Source organism: Drosophila kikkawai, chromosome 3R (genome assembly GCF_030179895.1).
Source record: "Drosophila kikkawai strain 14028-0561.14 chromosome 3R, DkikHiC1v2, whole genome shotgun sequence".
Classification (NCBI taxonomy): Eukaryota; Metazoa; Arthropoda; class Insecta; order Diptera; family Drosophilidae; genus Drosophila; species Drosophila kikkawai.
The window spans coordinates 35,320,226-35,336,438 of NC_091731.1; the positions used below are offsets into that span (position 1 = coordinate 35,320,226).

General features: G+C 47.0%; 4 protein-coding genes across 5 annotated transcripts; 2 read left to right on the forward strand and 2 right to left on the reverse strand.

Annotated features, from left to right (window-relative positions):
* The first annotated feature begins 139 nt into the window (after positions 1–139).
* LOC108072125 (zinc finger protein 836) lies at positions 140–5,318 on the forward strand. The gene is made up of 3 exons (XM_017163157.3): positions 140–1,190; positions 1,251–1,713; positions 1,775–5,318. The coding sequence occupies exons 1-3, from the start codon at positions 442–444 to the stop codon at positions 4,337–4,339; spliced, it is 3,777 nt and encodes a 1,258-aa protein (XP_017018646.1). The 5' UTR covers positions 140–441; the 3' UTR covers positions 4,340–5,318.
* A 1,626-nt stretch (positions 5,319–6,944) lies between these two features.
* wkd (TBC1 domain family member whacked) lies at positions 6,945–10,577 on the reverse strand. 2 transcript variants are annotated; one of them, XM_017163258.3, is made up of 4 exons: positions 10,338–10,577; positions 8,317–8,541; positions 7,894–8,258; positions 6,945–7,828 (listed from the first exon to the last, which is right to left on the reverse strand). In XM_017163258.3, exons 2-4 carry the CDS (start codon positions 8,521–8,523, stop codon positions 7,321–7,323), a joined length of 1,080 nt encoding a protein of 359 aa, XP_017018747.1. In that variant the 5' UTR covers positions 8,524–8,541; positions 10,338–10,577; the 3' UTR covers positions 6,945–7,320. The 2 variants fall into 2 exon arrangements, with proteins under 2 accessions (XP_017018747.1, XP_070143135.1); XM_070287034.1 differs by lacking the exon at positions 10,338–10,577 and adding an exon at positions 8,880–8,921.
* A 77-nt stretch (positions 10,578–10,654) lies between these two features.
* LOC108072198 (GPI ethanolamine phosphate transferase 1) lies at positions 10,655–13,388 on the reverse strand. Its single transcript, XM_017163257.3, has 2 exons — positions 12,534–13,388; positions 10,655–12,480 (listed from the first exon to the last, which is right to left on the reverse strand). Exons 1-2 carry the CDS (start codon positions 13,237–13,239, stop codon positions 10,739–10,741), a joined length of 2,448 nt encoding a protein of 815 aa, XP_017018746.1. The 5' UTR covers positions 13,240–13,388; the 3' UTR covers positions 10,655–10,738.
* LOC108072197 (GPI ethanolamine phosphate transferase 1) lies at positions 13,389–16,145 on the forward strand. The gene is made up of 2 exons (XM_017163256.3): positions 13,389–14,160; positions 14,211–16,145. Exons 1-2 carry the CDS (start codon positions 13,389–13,391, stop codon positions 16,097–16,099), a joined length of 2,661 nt encoding a protein of 886 aa, XP_017018745.1. The 3' UTR covers positions 16,100–16,145.
* Positions 16,146–16,213: the final 68 nt, after the last annotated feature.

The window sequence follows — 16,213 nt, forward strand, 5'->3', positions numbered from 1 at the left end:
TCGATTTCTACATTTGACACGATTTGTAAATAAAATTTACATTTGACACTACGGTAACCGATAAGCCAAATTTAGTGTGCCCAAAGCCGCGAAAGTGCAAATTTCTGGGGAAATTTTAACTATTTCGAAAATTCCACCTGGCCACACTGTAAACGCCGCAAACAAAATGGTTTTTGCAGATTAAAAATTTAATTTTTTTGCAATATCTGGGAGTCTTTGCTATAACCAGATGTCCCAGTGGTCGACAGAGAAGTGCTAACGGTACCGTGACGGTGAAGATGGAAACGCTGCGCTGCGGAAAAGCCCAGAAGAGCTCCGGCAAAGTGAAAAGGCTGCAGCCGCAGACTGGCGTAGGATACGAAAACTAGTTTCTCACAGACGAGACCACACACTCACGCACACGCACAAGTAGAGCTTGCCACACAAAGCCTATTCCCAGAAATGGAAGGCATGGACCTGTGGACGTCGATGTTCTCCTCCGAGTTCGAGGACGGCGAGCCAGAAGGGGGCGGCGAGGCAGAGCTGCTGGAGGGAGGGGAGGATGGCGGGCAGTATGGCAACGGAAATGGTGACTTTATGGACGACACGGCGATCCTGGAGGCTGGGGATGGCGTGGACGATCTGCTAGATGGCGAGGACGATGAGCGGGAGGAGGAGGAGCACGAAGATGTCACGGAAAAAGAGACAAAAAGACCGGAACCGGACGACGATGCACTCTTCGACTTTGAGCTGGAGCCGATTGTGAGTATTGGAGAGCCCACGCCGGGTTCGGCTCTAGCTCCAGCCGGTCCGATGGGCGCCCAAGTGCGTCCAGCCCTGCAAAGGCATTCACTGCCACCCCAAAGTCGGCCGATTGGCTATTCGGTGCGGCCAACTACCTCGCAAATCAACGCCACTGATGAGAACGGTGTGCCCATCAACTATGAGCTGGGCGTGGTGTACATTTGTCCAGCCTGCGGCGGAGAGTTCCGGCAGCAGGATCACTGGAAGCGGCACATGAATCAAATCCACAGGTACAATACCCTGCGTGGCCTCAACTTTGCGCCGCTGGACAAGCTGTATCAGCGCTGCAAGGAGTGCCACAAGCGAATTGCCATGCACAGCCGGGAGAACCTGCTGAAGCACAAGTTTACGCACCTGCCCTTTCGGTGTACCAAGTGCTACATCTGCAAGCGGGAGTACAAATACAGGTGGGATGTCTTTTACTAGCTGTTTGCCTCCAGTCTGAGCTTCTATATATTCCCTTACAGGCAAGATCTAATGGTGCACCTACGCATGGTCCACTGCGATGAAGTGGTGGCCATGATGCGGGAGGGTTACAATGCTGCCGGACGCAAGACCCGTGTAAGAGAGTCTCGGACAGAGCAAATGCAAAGGGAGAAGAATTTCCTGGAGGGTGAGGACCTGGATCATATTGAGGTGCGAAACGAGCTGTTAGAACCGGATATTGATGAGGAGTCTGGCGGCCTGGAGCATCATCAGCCACTGCTGGTGGAGGAGACGCCTCACAAGAAGCGAAACCGTGGCAGTGGCGAAGAAGCTACCGAGCTGTGTGAGGATTACATCCACTACATGTGCCCCGATTGTGGGACCGAGTGCGACACCCATGCCCAGTGGAGCCAGCACATAGAGTTCGTCCATGACTATGTCAGTCGGCGTGGGCTCAACTTTCGGAGCGTGGATATGCAGATGCAGTGCCTCGAATGCAAGAAGGTGAGTCTTAAATGGGGGTTATAATAACTCGATTTTCCTTAACGTTTCTGATCCTTGCCAGATTGTGATCCCCAACACCATCAAGTCGCTGCGCTCCCACAAATTCAGTCACCTGTCGCATCCCGAGTGGCTGCGCTGCAAGCTCTGCTACAAGGGCTACACGGATCATGCGGAACTGGTTAGGCATCTGCTAAAGCATCATCATCTGGAGAGTCTAATGTCGGAGGACCCGGGCCTGGAAGAGGAGGATGCTTCACCCACAGTAGATGGGGGAAATGAAGGTGAAGACAACAATGGCAATGGGACCGCCTTGGACGAGGACTCTCCCTACTTCGAAGACGCCCCCCGACGCGGCGGTCGCATTAGCAGCGATGACATTTTCGAACCCCACATCGACTACCTCTGCCCGCAGTGCGGCAAGGAGTTCATCGAGAAGAAGCACTGGCGCACCCATGTGGTCATGGCGCACAGCATGAACGATCTGTCCAAGCTGAACTTTGAGATGATCAACGAACGGCAGCTGAAGTGCACTGAATGCGAGAAGATCATCACGAATGCCTATGGCATACAGAATGCCCAGCAGCACAGGATCACCCATCTGCCGTTCAAGGCATATGCCAGATGCCGCAAGTGCCACAAGTCCTACACGGATCGCAAGGGTCTCGTCAAGCATCTGGCCACCTATCACCGGATTGGGTGTGATGCTAGGAAGTCTGGAGGAGCTGCATCTTTACCCAAGCAGCCACGCAAGCAGATTGTGACCGTGGCCAATGAGACCTACGAGATTATCTACCTGGACGATGTGGAGCAGGGCCCCAGCTTGGAGGATGAGAATGATTTTGGGGAGCAGATGCTGGCTGATGAGGATGATTATCCGGTTATTCAGCCACCGCCGCCGCTACATCGGCATGTGCCGCCTCCACCACGACCCTCCTCCACTCAGCAACGCTACAAGTGCGTCCACTGCAGCGTTCTCTTCCCCACCCAGATGGCCGTGCGCGTGCACATCAGTGAGAAGCATCCCAGGAAGCCCCATCAAATGGGCAGAAGACATCGCCATTCGCTTTCGAATTCTGGAGGAGCGGACTCGGGCCTTACCACCGTGGAGCAGAACTACATATTCCTGTGCCCCTCCTGCGGCAAGGAGTACAAGACGCAGTACGAGTGGCGGCGCCACATCAACGAGGAGCACAACTTTGACAAGCGCAACTATCTGAACATGCGGCAGTTGGACAAGTATCGCTATCAGTGCACGCAGTGTAAGGACATTGTGTGCAACTCGAAGCTGAAGGGTCTACAGGACCACCACTTCCGTCACCTGCCCTATCGCCTGTATCTCAAGTGCTTGGTCTGCGGCACCTGCTACAACCACAAGCCGAACATAGCGGCGCATCTTAGGGCGCGACACAACATCTATGACAGGGAAACGCCCCTGATAGTCAAGCCGAAGAGTGTCTATAATCGTGGCAAGGATGGTGAGAGAGAAAAGGTCTCACTAGCCACTGCCGCTCCCTCAGCCGTCTCTCCACCCGGCTGCTCCTCCTCCACGTCCGCCTCAGCTGTTGTTGTTCCAGCTCCAGCTGCTCCCGTGGTCAGTCGCACGCTTAAGCCCCAACCTGGAGACCTGCCCACACGACCCGCCGGCCTGAACACCCTGGAGGACAGCATCTCCTACCACAATGCCGTGGACATGGACTTTATTACGTACTTCTGCCCCAAGTGCAACCAGAACTTTGACTCCCATGCCTTCTGGCGCAAGCACATTGTGGAGCAGCACAACTTCAACAGTCGCGAGGGTTTGAATTTCCGGCAGATCGACAACCATCACTACCTGTGCCTGGAGTGCTACAAGCGCGTCACGGTGACCCACACCAAGGGCGCCATTGGTCAGCTGCAGTCGCACAAGTTCCGGCATCTGCCGCATCGCTCCTTCAAGTGTCTAACCTGTGACGCCTCGTTTGTGCGCAAGCAAATGTTCTTCAAGCACTTGAATCGTGACACCAACCGCTGTGACAATCGTCCCCAGCGCGAGTTGGACGACGAAGAGCCCAGCCAGGACTCGCAGCTAGGCACCATTTACCATCTGGCCTGTCCGCAGTGCGGCGATGACTTCAACACGCCCAGCCGGAAGCAGTGGCGAAATCACATCAATGTCCTCCACGGCCTGACCACGCTGGATCTGCTGCACATGGAGAAGGTGGATGGAGCGGAGGATCTCTATCGCTGCCAGGACTGTAACGAGGAACTGCAGACGAACCGGCAGTGGGTGCTGCAATACCACCGCTTCCAGCATCTCCCGCAGCCGGCCTACATACGCTGCCAGCTGTGCGAGCAGAGCAGTGAAAGGGATGCTTCAGTGGTATCTGGGATGCACAGTCTACGCGAACTGCAACAGCATCTGCGCAAGCATCATGCCACAACGGTGGGCGAGAATGAGATGCAAATGCTCCGCGAACAAATAGCCCAGGAGGAAAAGGAGCAGCAGGAGGAGACACTGGGCCTCGGTGGGGGAGATGAAGAGGACAACCAGGTGGGCCAGGACTCGGGGCCCTATATGCCGCTTCCGCCGCATTTATTGGACGATGGAGACGACGTAGAGTTTGAGGACCAGTATCTACTGGGCTAGGGTTTGTCTTTGAAGTAATCGCAGGGGAGAATGTAATCTTTACAATTTTTAATATTTTTTTAAAATTTTTCTAGTCTTTAAAGGGTTTTTTTTTTAACTATCCTAAAACTATCATAAAACTATCTTAAATAGTTCTGTTTTTGTTACGGAAATCTCAGACAATTGTAGATATTTTAAAAAATTACTGGTTTTAATTTGTTTTTGATTGTAAGGGAATTTTTAAATTATTTTAAAATTTTAATTAGGTTTTAAAGGAATTTTTAAATTATTTTAAAATTTTAATTAGAATTTTATAAATTTATAATGAAATCATTTTACTTTAAAACTTGTTACTTACTAAATTACAAAGATTAAATTCTTTTTTTAAAGCTCTTATTTCTTTAAAAGAAATTTAAGTTTTACAAAGATTACATTTTATTGCTGCGATTCAATTAGGATTTTGTTTTAATTTTTTAAATAAATCAATGGGGTTTTACCTAGAAATGGCAAAGATAGATATTTCACCCGAAAGTCAATATATTTTAATGCTAAAATATATGGCCATATACATCACTAGGATTAACCCTATATCCACATCCGATTCCACTTCCAATAAAAAAAACAACCATACTTCCAGTGCTCGGCAGTGTCCCTTAGAAGCGTCTCTAAAGGGTCTGCGTTTTCATGAGATTATAAGCAGAGTATTTCTTAGAACTTACAGATAATGACTCTTTAGCTATAGTGCCACACCCCCTAACATTACTAGTCGTAAGTCCTCAGCTATTTATTTCCAGGCCTAAACTGTATGAAACTGATATTATGGAAATTATAATAAATCAATAATATATACATATATGCTAAGGATTACAGTTACTTGTATGCCAGGTCCTTCGACTAATCAGGAATTAGTCAGCGAATAATATGTCTCTCTGCAGCTACGATTGGTTAAGTGTCTCTGTTTAAATAATGTTAATAAATAAGACATTTAATTAGATAAAAACTGATACATTTTCTTGGGGATTTTCAGGCTTATCTTAAGGGGGTATTAATTTAATTTTTTTTTACGTAAATTATTATACCCTTGTAGGGTATTATAATTTCAGTCAAAAGTTTGCAACGCAGTGAAGGAGACGTTTCCGACCCTATAAAGTATATATATTCTTGATCAGCATCAACAGGGGAATCATTCTAGATATGTCAGAAAGAAATCGATTTGTTGGCCAATTTTGCAAAATTTGATAAGGGGTTACATCATTAAAATTTTTGATTTTGATAAAAAATTGAATTTTCAAAATTTTTAAATGAAGTATGCAGATTTATTAACTGTAGAAAATCTTGCACAGAACAGTTTTCCGATTTAAAATTAATGCTCTTTTGGCCGAGTTATGATATTTTTAATTTAAAAAAATCAAGACTTTTTTAATTTAAAAAAACCAAGACTTTTTTAATATAAAAAATCAGATTTTATAATACAAAATAATATTTTTCTAAGTCAAGGAATCATTTCCGACCCCATAAACCATATATATTCTTGATCAGCATCAACAGGGGAATCTCTCTAGACATGTCCGGAAGAAATCGATTTTTTTGCCATTTTTGCGAAATTCGATAAGGGGTTACATCATTAAAATGAGCAAAAATGACCAAAAATTTTGATTTCTTAAAATTTTAAATTTGGTATGCAGTTTTTTTTAATTAATAAAAACTAACACAAAACTGCTTTCCAAATCGAAATTAATGCATTTTTGGCTTAGTTATGATATATTTTAATTGTTACCTGCAAGGGTATACAAACTTTGGCTGGCCAAAGTTAGCTTTCTTTCTTGTTTTTATTTGAAATATAACTTCTTTAGGTAATTATGCAGGTACTCACGTCGAGCATTTTTTAATTTTTAATTTTATTATATTTTTTATTTAACAAACTAACTTAATTTATTAGTCAAAAATAGTGGTTTTGACTTCAAATTTTGATAAAACATAGGGAAAAAAATTTAAAATTAAAAACGCTACGTGAGTACCTCGGGACATTTATCCTTTAAGGAAGGAGGTATAATGTTTGTAGATCGGATGATTCTGCTCCTCTACCTCTAAATATTTTTTAACAAAAAAATTAACAAAAATTTTTAAAATGCTGTGTTATTATATGATATTTAATTCATTAAGCTAACTCTAGCCGTTTCGTCACAATAAATTTGTGAAAAGTGGCCCGTTTTGCATCGAATTAAACTTACCCCCCCCCCCCTAAAGAAAAACAATTTTCTTTGATTTTTTTCATGTATTTTTTGTTTTATTAGTAATAAAGTTTAATATTTAGTTCGTTTCAAAACCACGCACTATTGAAGGTAAATATCAACATTCTCATCTCGGAGCAGAAATACGGATAAAGTAGTAAAAAGTAGTAGATCTATGCTATCTCGTCACAGCGACAAAAGTCCGCCGACATAAACAGGCCCAGTAACAAAATCTAATGGGTGTTAATCCTTTCGTTTAAGTCACCGGACTTGTGGGAAATCGATAGCTCCTGTCCTGTGTCAGCTGCCTTGGGGTGGTGATGATGGTGATCATAATACGATATGTTCTGGGTCTTCTCCATAGGGGCTTTCAATTTTAAATTACATTATCATAATAATAATAATAATAAATATGTAATAAATACTTTTGAAAAGCATAAACAAATTGCACGCTCATAATAATTGCCACTAAATGAATAATACGAATACGAATACAGATACAAGTCCAGCCCCAAATGTGCTCAACAAAAGAATTGGCTTAAAATTAGACAAACTGATTGCTTGGAATGATGTCTCCGTAATTGACTGACCGCGTAAACTGTCTAAAGCAGTTCCGGTCACTCGACTCGCCTCGCCTCCGCTTTGTGCACGATCTTTCGCCTTCTTCTCCTATTCGATTGTAAACGTAAAAATCTTATGCAACTCAATGCACATTGTTGTGTTTGTGTGTTTAGTAACAATTTGTTAAAGTAGTAGTAGCTGCTAACCCTCTCACAGGGTTGGCATATTGCGTCGATGTCCGCCGGACTCTGCCTCCTGTTGCGCCTTCTGCTTGGCCCGACGCGCCTTCTGACGCGTATGCTCGATCTGAAAGTCCTCGACACGCAGGTTCAGACGCATCATGTTATTGATGATGAATTCCTCCTCGACAATGTGCTCCTCCGGCGAACGTAGCACTTCCAGTGTTTCGCACAGACCTGTGCACGTCTTGCGCACCTTGTGCCGACTTAGCGAGGCTCCGATGATGACCAGGGCCACCTTAAAGATCACCCGTATGCCCTCGGCCAGAAAGCAATCCCATACGCGCAGGAGCGTCTCCCAGGGCAGGGTTCGGGTCATTGCGCAGAGGAACCAATCGGTCATGTAGAGCAGGGGTTCCACTTTGTGCTTCTGCAGGTGACGATATACGGGCGGGCAGGTCTTCTTCAGAAGGCCCTCCAGGATGCCGGCATCGTTCTGGATCACCTCCAGGCCGGGTATGAAGTAGTCCTGTAGGTAACTGCAGGGAAAAGATTATAAAAATTATTATTTTGATTTTTATTACAACGGAAAACCTTGACTTACACATCACAAACACTGACAAACACCCAGAAGGCATCCTCTGCGGGCAGGTGCATCAATAGAAAGGCTGCTATCGGTGCCTGCGCCTGGCAGAAGCCCACCTTCGGGTTGTAAATCGAGTAGGCTTTGAGCACATTGAAGAGTTCAATCTGTCCGACTTTCTGCTCGTCGAGGAACATTTCGTGGAAGGGAAACTGACGATGCTTGTCCTTTTTGATCTCCTCGATGGTCGTGGGATTGCCGGGCTTCTCCAGCAGTTCGCTGTAGACATTGGGGTTTTTCTTTTTCAGCAGATACGCCCCGGATAAATAGAACCAGGCCTTGGGCCGCACCGATTTTGGTATGCCCTTGCGACAGCGATCACGGATCTAAAGTAAAATAAATGTATCTTGATAAAAATACTCATAAAATAATGGTAGTTCTTACCTTCTTGTAGTTCTTGGACATGTATGTGGACCAGTTCTCAATCATGTAGAGCCATTTCTTTTCCCTGGCTATGATCTGTGCCTTGGACAGCGGCTCCTTGGGCTTGTCTGTGCGCTGGAAACCACCGTAAAAGCCATTCCGATCCGGGCAACTGGAGACGGTGGAGCACAGGGAGATGGTGTCCAGGGAACGCGGTGCCGTGGCCATCGCCGAAGCGACAGTGAACTGAAAAAGCAGAGCACAAATTGTTATACGATCAGCCTCTCTATACGCCCACTAGCAGAACCCACTAATTGTGTATGCAAATTCACTGGGACTGAGATACAGATAGATAGATAGATAGATATATAGACAGAGACTGGGAGAGCCTCTCCCTGCTGTTTGAATAATACAAAGTGCGCAATTAAGTGCACTCTCTCAGTCTCTCTTCACAATTTTGATGACCCGCATAGTTTTTTTTCGGCTATCTCGAAGCCTTATCGCTGGCAAGGCCAACATCAAATTGGGCAGTTTGTAAGAGATAACTATAAGTTGACCGCGAATTATGAGGTTTACGCTTGCACCTCATCTTCGTGGAGTAAGCTCAGTTCGTTGAGACTGCCGCTGAGGTATGGAAAAGGCATTGTGCGTCCAGCAACTGAAAGGTAATCTAGTTTGTTCACTTGCTTCCTGCTTAAGGCTAAGACTTGTGAGCAAGTAAACAGCTGCTTATTGGTCACTAATCGCACTTAAACGAAGGCATTACCACCCCCTAGTGATTACACATCAGCTGCTGAGGTGCCTCAGAACGGAATGGGGGGCAGTGAAAGTAGCAACTACTATATATATTCACTCGCTTCTCCCTTGGCTAATGACACTGGGGCACGGGCTGTTGCCGCTGCCACTTGCTGCTCCGCCGGATGCTCGAGTTTTGCCTAATGAGCAAGTCACTTCACTTCACCTCACCTCACCGACGACTGCCACAAAAACAACAACTAATTGAGGCAACTGTGCCCGTCTGCCGCTGAACAAGTGGCTGCATAATGGCAAAAGCAAGACAAAAGAGGGCCTAGAAGGAAAATTGGCCAAGGAGAACGACTATTGGAATACTCTTTGAGGCTTAATATTACTTCCTGGATTGTGTAAGGAATCCTAAATGCTTTATTTTGATCATGAATTGTTAAAAATGTCAGCTATGTGGTAAGCTTTTATCCGGTTTCCCTCTGGTTTAAGGTTTAATGCCACCATTCTTAAGAGATGCTAATTTTTCTTTATTAAATTAGATTTACTATCGACTCCGTCAAATTTATTTATGATAGGCCATATACACTGCACTCCAGATATAAAGTAGAGTACTATTTGTATTATTTTTTAATCCCTTGCAAAAACGATAGTAACACATTGAAGGAGCCATTTGCGACCCTATAAACAATATTGATTATTAATCAGCATCAACAGGCGAGTGTTTCTAGTCGTGTTGGAAAGAATCTTTTGTAAAATAAATCAAAAAATGAGATAGAGTCGATTCCTTGGATATAAAATAAACCAATTCTTGCCAAGAGTCAACATACCCTTCCTCAAACTTGGCGCATAAATCAGCGAAAGGGGGAAAGCACACTAAACAAGACGGAACAGGAGGGCGTACATACATACATATGTACATGTGCAATCTCTGGCAAAGATACCCGGCGTGACAATATCCGACCTTCGCAGGCCTACCCGATCGGAGAACGGAATTAGAACCTTATCGCTGCTGGGTGGCCGAGTCATAAGCAAGATCGCAGTGTTGGCGCAAGCAAACCTCGGTGAACAAACGGGGGCGGGGACGGAGGCGATGGGCGCTCGGTGGAGGTGTTAGGTGGAAACTAAACTTAACTCAATTTGTTTTTGGGCTGCCATTTTGCCTACGCGCTCCAAAATGAGTGTGCCAGTGTGTGCGTGTGTGGGGTTGTACGTGCACAATACATGGCAATTGTTGTTATTAACAGTGAACCATTCGAACACCGCCCGCCCCCACATTCACATGTAAACTTTTGCCTCACCTTTTACAATGTTGTTGTTGCTGCTGCTTCCGTGTCCGTGGTGCGGAATACGCAATAGCCGTTTCCGCGGCAAACTTCCACGTCCTGGTGCGGTTTCGCGATACCCGGGGGGTTGGATTTTCCAGCACACACTTGCGCCAGCACAAATGTGTTGGTTATTATCGTGAAAACATAATTTCCGCAGAGCTTTTTGTTTATTTTCTATGCTTAACGAAGGGTGTGACCGTGCGCGCTGAAGGAGAAAACACAGAGTGTCAGTGTGACCGCAAGCCGTCCACCTAAAACGGTATGGCAACGCCTTTTAAACAATATTTGGGTTTCGTTAAGTTTCATTTTATTCGTTAAATTTTGTATTTTAAAATATCAGAGCTCGCTTATAAAAACCGTTTTTAAATATCTACTTAGGCCACTCTTTCTGGCAGCTGGGAAATCCACTTGGAGCCCAGCTTGTGATTCGCCAGTCGCCACAGCAGCAGCCAGACGACCGGGAACACCTGCACCATGGCGAACTTGGCGAATCTGGAAAGGATATTCCGCCAAGGACCATCGTTGCGAACTTGGTGCAGCAGTACCAGCGACATGGCGCTGTTCAGCAGGAGAAGACGCAAAAAGATTTTCCTCTCGTGCGACCACACATCCTTGTAGGTGCCCGCCAGGATGCAGAGCATCAGCAGCCAGGGCACCAAGAGCTTCAGCGTCATAATCAGGAAATAGGACAGAGTGAAGTGCCCAAAAGTGGTTTCATGCAGGATATCAAAGTAGTTGCCAAGGGCTGGAACACTTCCAATGACGAACAGCGAGTACCAGCTGTAGACCAGTATATAATGGGATGCAGTCTTCGGTCCGATTGTCTCGTTTCTCTCCAGCTTCATCCTCAGTCCCAGCTGCAGCTCCATGGCCAGCATTTGGATAACCACCGATTCGTAGGAGGTGCAGGTAAGAGTGTACAGGGTGCTCAGGTTGAAGAACATCAGTTCGCTGGGCTGAAGTCTACGCCGCTGCCCGTAGGCCACGTAGCCCAGGTAAACCCAGGAGGCCGCATAGGTTACCCATGGAAGCCAGCCCACCAAGATGTACTCGGCGTAAGCCAAGAGTATGGCAATATTAACCAGCCAGGTCACGGGACTCAAGAACACCCCAAAGGCCAAGGGCCGCATAAGGGTCAGACAGATGCTGACGAGCTGAGCTCCAGGCTGCAAACGCCCCAGTGTCTCCGGGAGAAAAGATAAAAAGAAGAGCCCCAAGACCAAGAGTAGCCACAGGTATAACTGCATTCCTCGGACCCGAAAGGCATCTCTGTTGGAGTAGCAGGTAAATACCAAGTAGCCCAATGCCATGATGTAGCGCCTGTTGAAGCCACCCAGGCAAGTCATGGCCAGTATTGCGGACAGGATCCCGCACCGTAGGCTTACCAATTCGGTCTTCAGGGTGATTATCTTCAAGGTAATCGTCCAATAGAGGGAAGGGAGCAGCAGGATTGCCTGCACCACAAAGGGAATCTTTTCCAGCATCATAAAGATCACTAACAGACCGGTCAGTAGTCGGGATACGCCCCTGGCCCACACTAGTCCTCTTATAGGCGCCACCTCCTGGCCCTGGACGTGAGAAAGGTGATGTGTGCACCATAGCCAACCGATTCCAGCCACGGTTACTGCCCAGACCATTATTCCACGAAAGTAGTCCTTGTAGAAGTCAATTTCCTTGATCAGCAAAGGCATATAGTTGCAGCTGTACTCCCGCAGAGCCTTAAAGCGTTCCTGGCCCATGAGGCGCCTGCAGTTTCTCACAAAGGAGTCCATTAGCTGAAAGTCTAGCCAAAACGAGGAAGTCGTCGAAGGATGGAGCCCTCTTAAATGGCGAGCCTGTGCCAACAGCTGCTGGGCATTGGTCAGCATGGCTTTGGCCTCGTACGCCAAGCTCACGTTCAACAGGCCACGAGGAAGCATGCCGCTACTGTATATTGGCGGCGGGAGTCCCAGCAGAGCGCTCATAAGCGGCGTGAGCTGAAGAGGATTCAGGACATGCAGGGGTAACTTGTGCCCAGTGGCATTGACCATAATTGAGCGGTCGCCCAAGGTTGTGGTGTGAGCCACTCCGGCGCCCCACAACATAAACGGCGACTCAACTGCCAGGTTGCATCGACCTGGAATGATATGGTGAGAAAATAGATATGGCAGAGTTAATAGAAGCCCTTACATAGAAGCTTGGGCTTGCCAAGATTGGAGGTGAGTAGGTAGGCAGTTCGCTTATCAGGAAACTTTTCTTCGAATCGCTTGTACATGTCCATAATATTGGCTTCGATTTTTGGCAGGCTTTTTTGAGATGGCTCCACACCCGTCAGGTGCACAAAGAAGATAATACCCTTGGTCTTTTGCAAGAGATGGGAATCAACAGAGAGGAAATTGAGCACACTTTCAGCCACTAAATCCTCCGGTTGGATTTCCATTATACGATGCAAGTTCATAGCAGGAAAGTAAGAGCCCAATTCGGCAGTTGTCCAGGCAAAGTTGTGATGGCTTCGCTTGAACACAGAGTCAGTTGCCTTTGACTGCCACAGCCAGTTGCGTATCACCGTGGCTGCCTCCTCATTGACCCCGGAAAACAGAGCCACATATGGCGAAAGTGGCCGGTAGGAAGGGGCCTCTGGACAACTAACTCCCACCAGACCTTCGTGCAGGAAGATATTACGTAGCAGCGGGATGTTGTTACAGCGATTGGCAAAGAAAGTCTGGGCAGACAAGTCGTCCCTTACGAAGACCACCAGGCGATCTGCCGGCGGTATGTCCTCTGAACTATTTTGCGGTTCCAGGCCATCCAGGGAAGTTGATCGAAGGTAAATTAATAGAACAGCGAGCAGCGGCAGGAGCTGCAGGAGCACGAGACTGCGATAAGATTCCAGCATTGTATTCAATAAGTGTTTCCGCCTCAAAATGGAGCTTGATTTTAAGCTGTGGCTGGAGAGCAATTGCTGACATATACTTCTGAGGTTTCTTGATTTCCCTTGTTTTTTATATCCATTTAGTCCGAACTGTTTTGCCAAAACACTCAGAAATGAAGTGGGCACTCTTTCGAATATTTTTCTGGTGCCTTTTCTCACTTCTCGCAAATGCTGTGTTCCAGATATATCGTCGGATTTTGTTAAGTCTTTTGGGTAAACTAACAATCCATTTAAAGATGTGGAAGACCAAGGCCTTGCTGGTGCACCTGCTGCTGCTCGTAAGCGTGCTGAAGATCTACTTTCAGTCCGCGCCGCTGATCCACCTGGAGCCGCAGGCCACGTTGCCGCAAATGGGTGTTAAGCCGCCAGCCGATCGCTTGGTGATCTTTCTCGCCGAAGGGCTTCGCGCCAAGACGTTCTTCTCACAGAACTACAGCTGGGTGCCCCATGGTCGGCAGGGCATAGCCCATTCCAGTGTGCCCACGCTTACCCAAGCGGGTAAGGTGGCCCTGTTTGCCGGTTTCCATCCGGCAATATTGTTTACCGAAAACTATGACACGATCTTCAATCGCACCTTGGAGTCCGCTGGTGGGTTTGTACTAAAGTTTGTGGGCGACAATCCCAAAACGAATTCTGGTCTTAAGGATCTGCAAGTCTACCTGTCGGATGATGGCAATCAGAGCACGATAAGAAACGCCAGCAAGGTGCTGATCTTGGTTTGCATGGGCGATATAGGCGGGGCCAGTCCAAGGGACAGAAGATATCTCAAAAAGTTATTCAAAGCACAGACCAGCATCTTTAAGGCCTATGCAGCTGTGGAAAATTTATTCAAGGACAATAGAACTGCTTACCTTATGACCTCGGCTCATGGACTCAGTAATCTGGGTAAGGATAAGGATAAATTGGGGATATATTTGTTACCATATCGATTGTAGGTTCCCATGGCGCTGGAACTCCTTACGAAACGGAGACGCCCTTCATGCTTTGGGGTGCCGGCTTCAATGCTAATCAGTCTATGCAGAGGCTGGAGCAAATCCAGCTGGCTTCGCTAATGTCAGCTTTGATTGGCTTACCACCTCCGGTCAACAACTTGGGGCAGTTGCCTTTGGGCTACCTGAACGTATACCAGGAGGAGGAGCGGAAGGTAATGCACCTAAATGCCCGGCAACTTCTGCTTCAAGCCAAGTTCCTTGTGAGACGCCACAAAAGGGGCTGTTGCCACAAGTGGCTTCCCAAGGGTGGAGACTTGGACCTCTTGCGAATTTCCCACTATCAATACCAGATAAACCGCCTCACGGAAGTGCACTGGCAAGCCAAGGCCATGGAGACAAGCCTTATGGCAGCCCGCTTGGCCCTGAACACCGTGAAGTACTACGTGGGATACTATGACATTCCGCTGGTGGTAGCCACGGCACTGGCTCTTCTCGGCTGGATGCTCTACTTGATGCTGAAGCTTTCCCAAGATTCGCAGGCCTTCAAGGAGCATCACAGAGGCTTTCTGAACTGGAGCACAATTTGGCTGGCCGCGTTGGGACTGCTGCTGGGCGAGCTGGCCTTCTTTCAGGGCTTGACGATTTTGACCATCTTCTGTTTGATCGTGCCCTTTGCCATTTGGTGTCTGGCCCTGGCCGAGTTGCCACTGAAAGGTAATTACATCTTCAATGTCCGGACCCACTTAAGCTGGATCGTTATACCTGCTGGACTCATAGTTGTGACGCTCTGCTGCAATTACTACCTTAGCCTGACTTATGCCCTGGCTGTTGGCTTCTACAACCGTCTGGGCTGCGTGCGTCCTTCCTTCCAGGTCCTGAGCTGGCTGATTCTTGTTTTCCTGCTGAGCATGTTCTTGTGCTTTCTGCCCCAAATTGAGTTCTTGATGGTCAGCAATTATCGGATGGCTATCCAGGCTACCAGCATGGTATTGGTTATCCTGCGTCCCTATATTTCCGGCGAAAAGCACGAGAAGCGCGTGTGGATTGTCAACGGAGGAATGCTGATTCTGGGAGGAGTGGGAATCTATTTAAGGGAAACTGACAAAACAGTTCCCATCTATATGATGGTGGCCAACTGGTCGTACTTTTTCTATGCATTCGCATCGATACCCTACAGTAGGAGTGCCTGTCTTCGCTCTCGTCTGGAGTTGATATGCTTTAACCTGCTGACCGTTCATGCCCTCCTGAGCGATTCGTACACCTCCCTCTTTGCCCAGTTGTTGATCTTGGAGTATCAACAGGGTATCGAGGTGCATTTGGTGACCAGACTGGAGCTGAAAGAAGAGGAAGAATCGATGCTAACATCCAAGGAGTACCTGCAGCTGTGCTATCGATTTGCCGTGTCCATTATCCTTTATTTCTACGTCTCTATGATGGGAACTGGTCATTGGTTACAAAGCTTCACCTATTTTGCCAACACGGATCGACTATTTATGCCGCATTGCTGCCCTGCTATGCTTGGATTCTTGGTATTTATCCATATGCTCATCCCCCTCATCATAATCCTGGCCAGCTTACGTGCACTGAGCACATTTGGACGTCATGAGATTAGCTCCATCTTTAGCTGCGTGATGCTTATTTGCAGTGCCGTGGTTCTGTTCTTTGTGGTTTTTGTTCCCCATTTGAGAGATTGGCCAAATGTACACCCATCCGTAATCAAAGTGATCATGGTGCAACTCACAGCCGTTTTGCTGATGGCCTGCGACTGCTGTGGCATATTTTTATTCCGGGGATTCAACCTGATCACATCTCCAACTCCCAAGCGAGCTGTGGTTGAAATCTGCCCCAAGACTATATCCTCAAGGACCTCGTTGAACTCCACCGAGGTATGAGTAGGGGATAAGTTGTTGAAATATAATAAAATTTTTAGTAAACATATGTAAGTTCTTAAGTTTTCAAACTTTTGCACTGTACTTTTGCAATATTTATCTACAGAATTTAATAAA

Coding starts and splice junctions, on each gene's coding strand:
- LOC108072125 (XM_017163157.3), top strand. CDS start 442: ATGGAAGGCATGGACCTGTGGACGTCGATGTTCTCCTCCGAGTTCGAG. Junction 1,191..1,250: donor AAGCGGGAGTACAAATACAG/GTGGGATGTCTT, acceptor ATTCCCTTACAG/GCAAGATCTAATGGTGCACC. Junction 1,714..1,774: donor AGTGCCTCGAATGCAAGAAG/GTGAGTCTTAAA, acceptor GATCCTTGCCAG/ATTGTGATCCCCAACACCAT.
- wkd (XM_017163258.3), bottom strand. CDS start 8,523: ATGGCCACGGCACCGCGTTCCCTGGACACCATCTCCCTGTGCTCCACC. Junction 8,259..8,316: donor TGTCCAAGAACTACAAGAAG/GTAAGAACTACC, acceptor ATTTTACTTTAG/ATCCGTGATCGCTGTCGCAA. Junction 7,829..7,893: donor TTTGTCAGTGTTTGTGATGT/GTAAGTCAAGGT, acceptor TTTTCCCTGCAG/TTACCTACAGGACTACTTCA.
- LOC108072198 (XM_017163257.3), bottom strand. CDS start 13,239: ATGCTGGAATCTTATCGCAGTCTCGTGCTCCTGCAGCTCCTGCCGCTG. Junction 12,481..12,533: donor TGGCAAGCCCAAGCTTCTAT/GTAAGGGCTTCT, acceptor ATATCATTCCAG/GTCGATGCAACCTGGCAGTT.
- LOC108072197 (XM_017163256.3), top strand. CDS start 13,389: ATGAAGTGGGCACTCTTTCGAATATTTTTCTGGTGCCTTTTCTCACTT. Junction 14,161..14,210: donor TCATGGACTCAGTAATCTGG/GTAAGGATAAGG, acceptor TATCGATTGTAG/GTTCCCATGGCGCTGGAACT.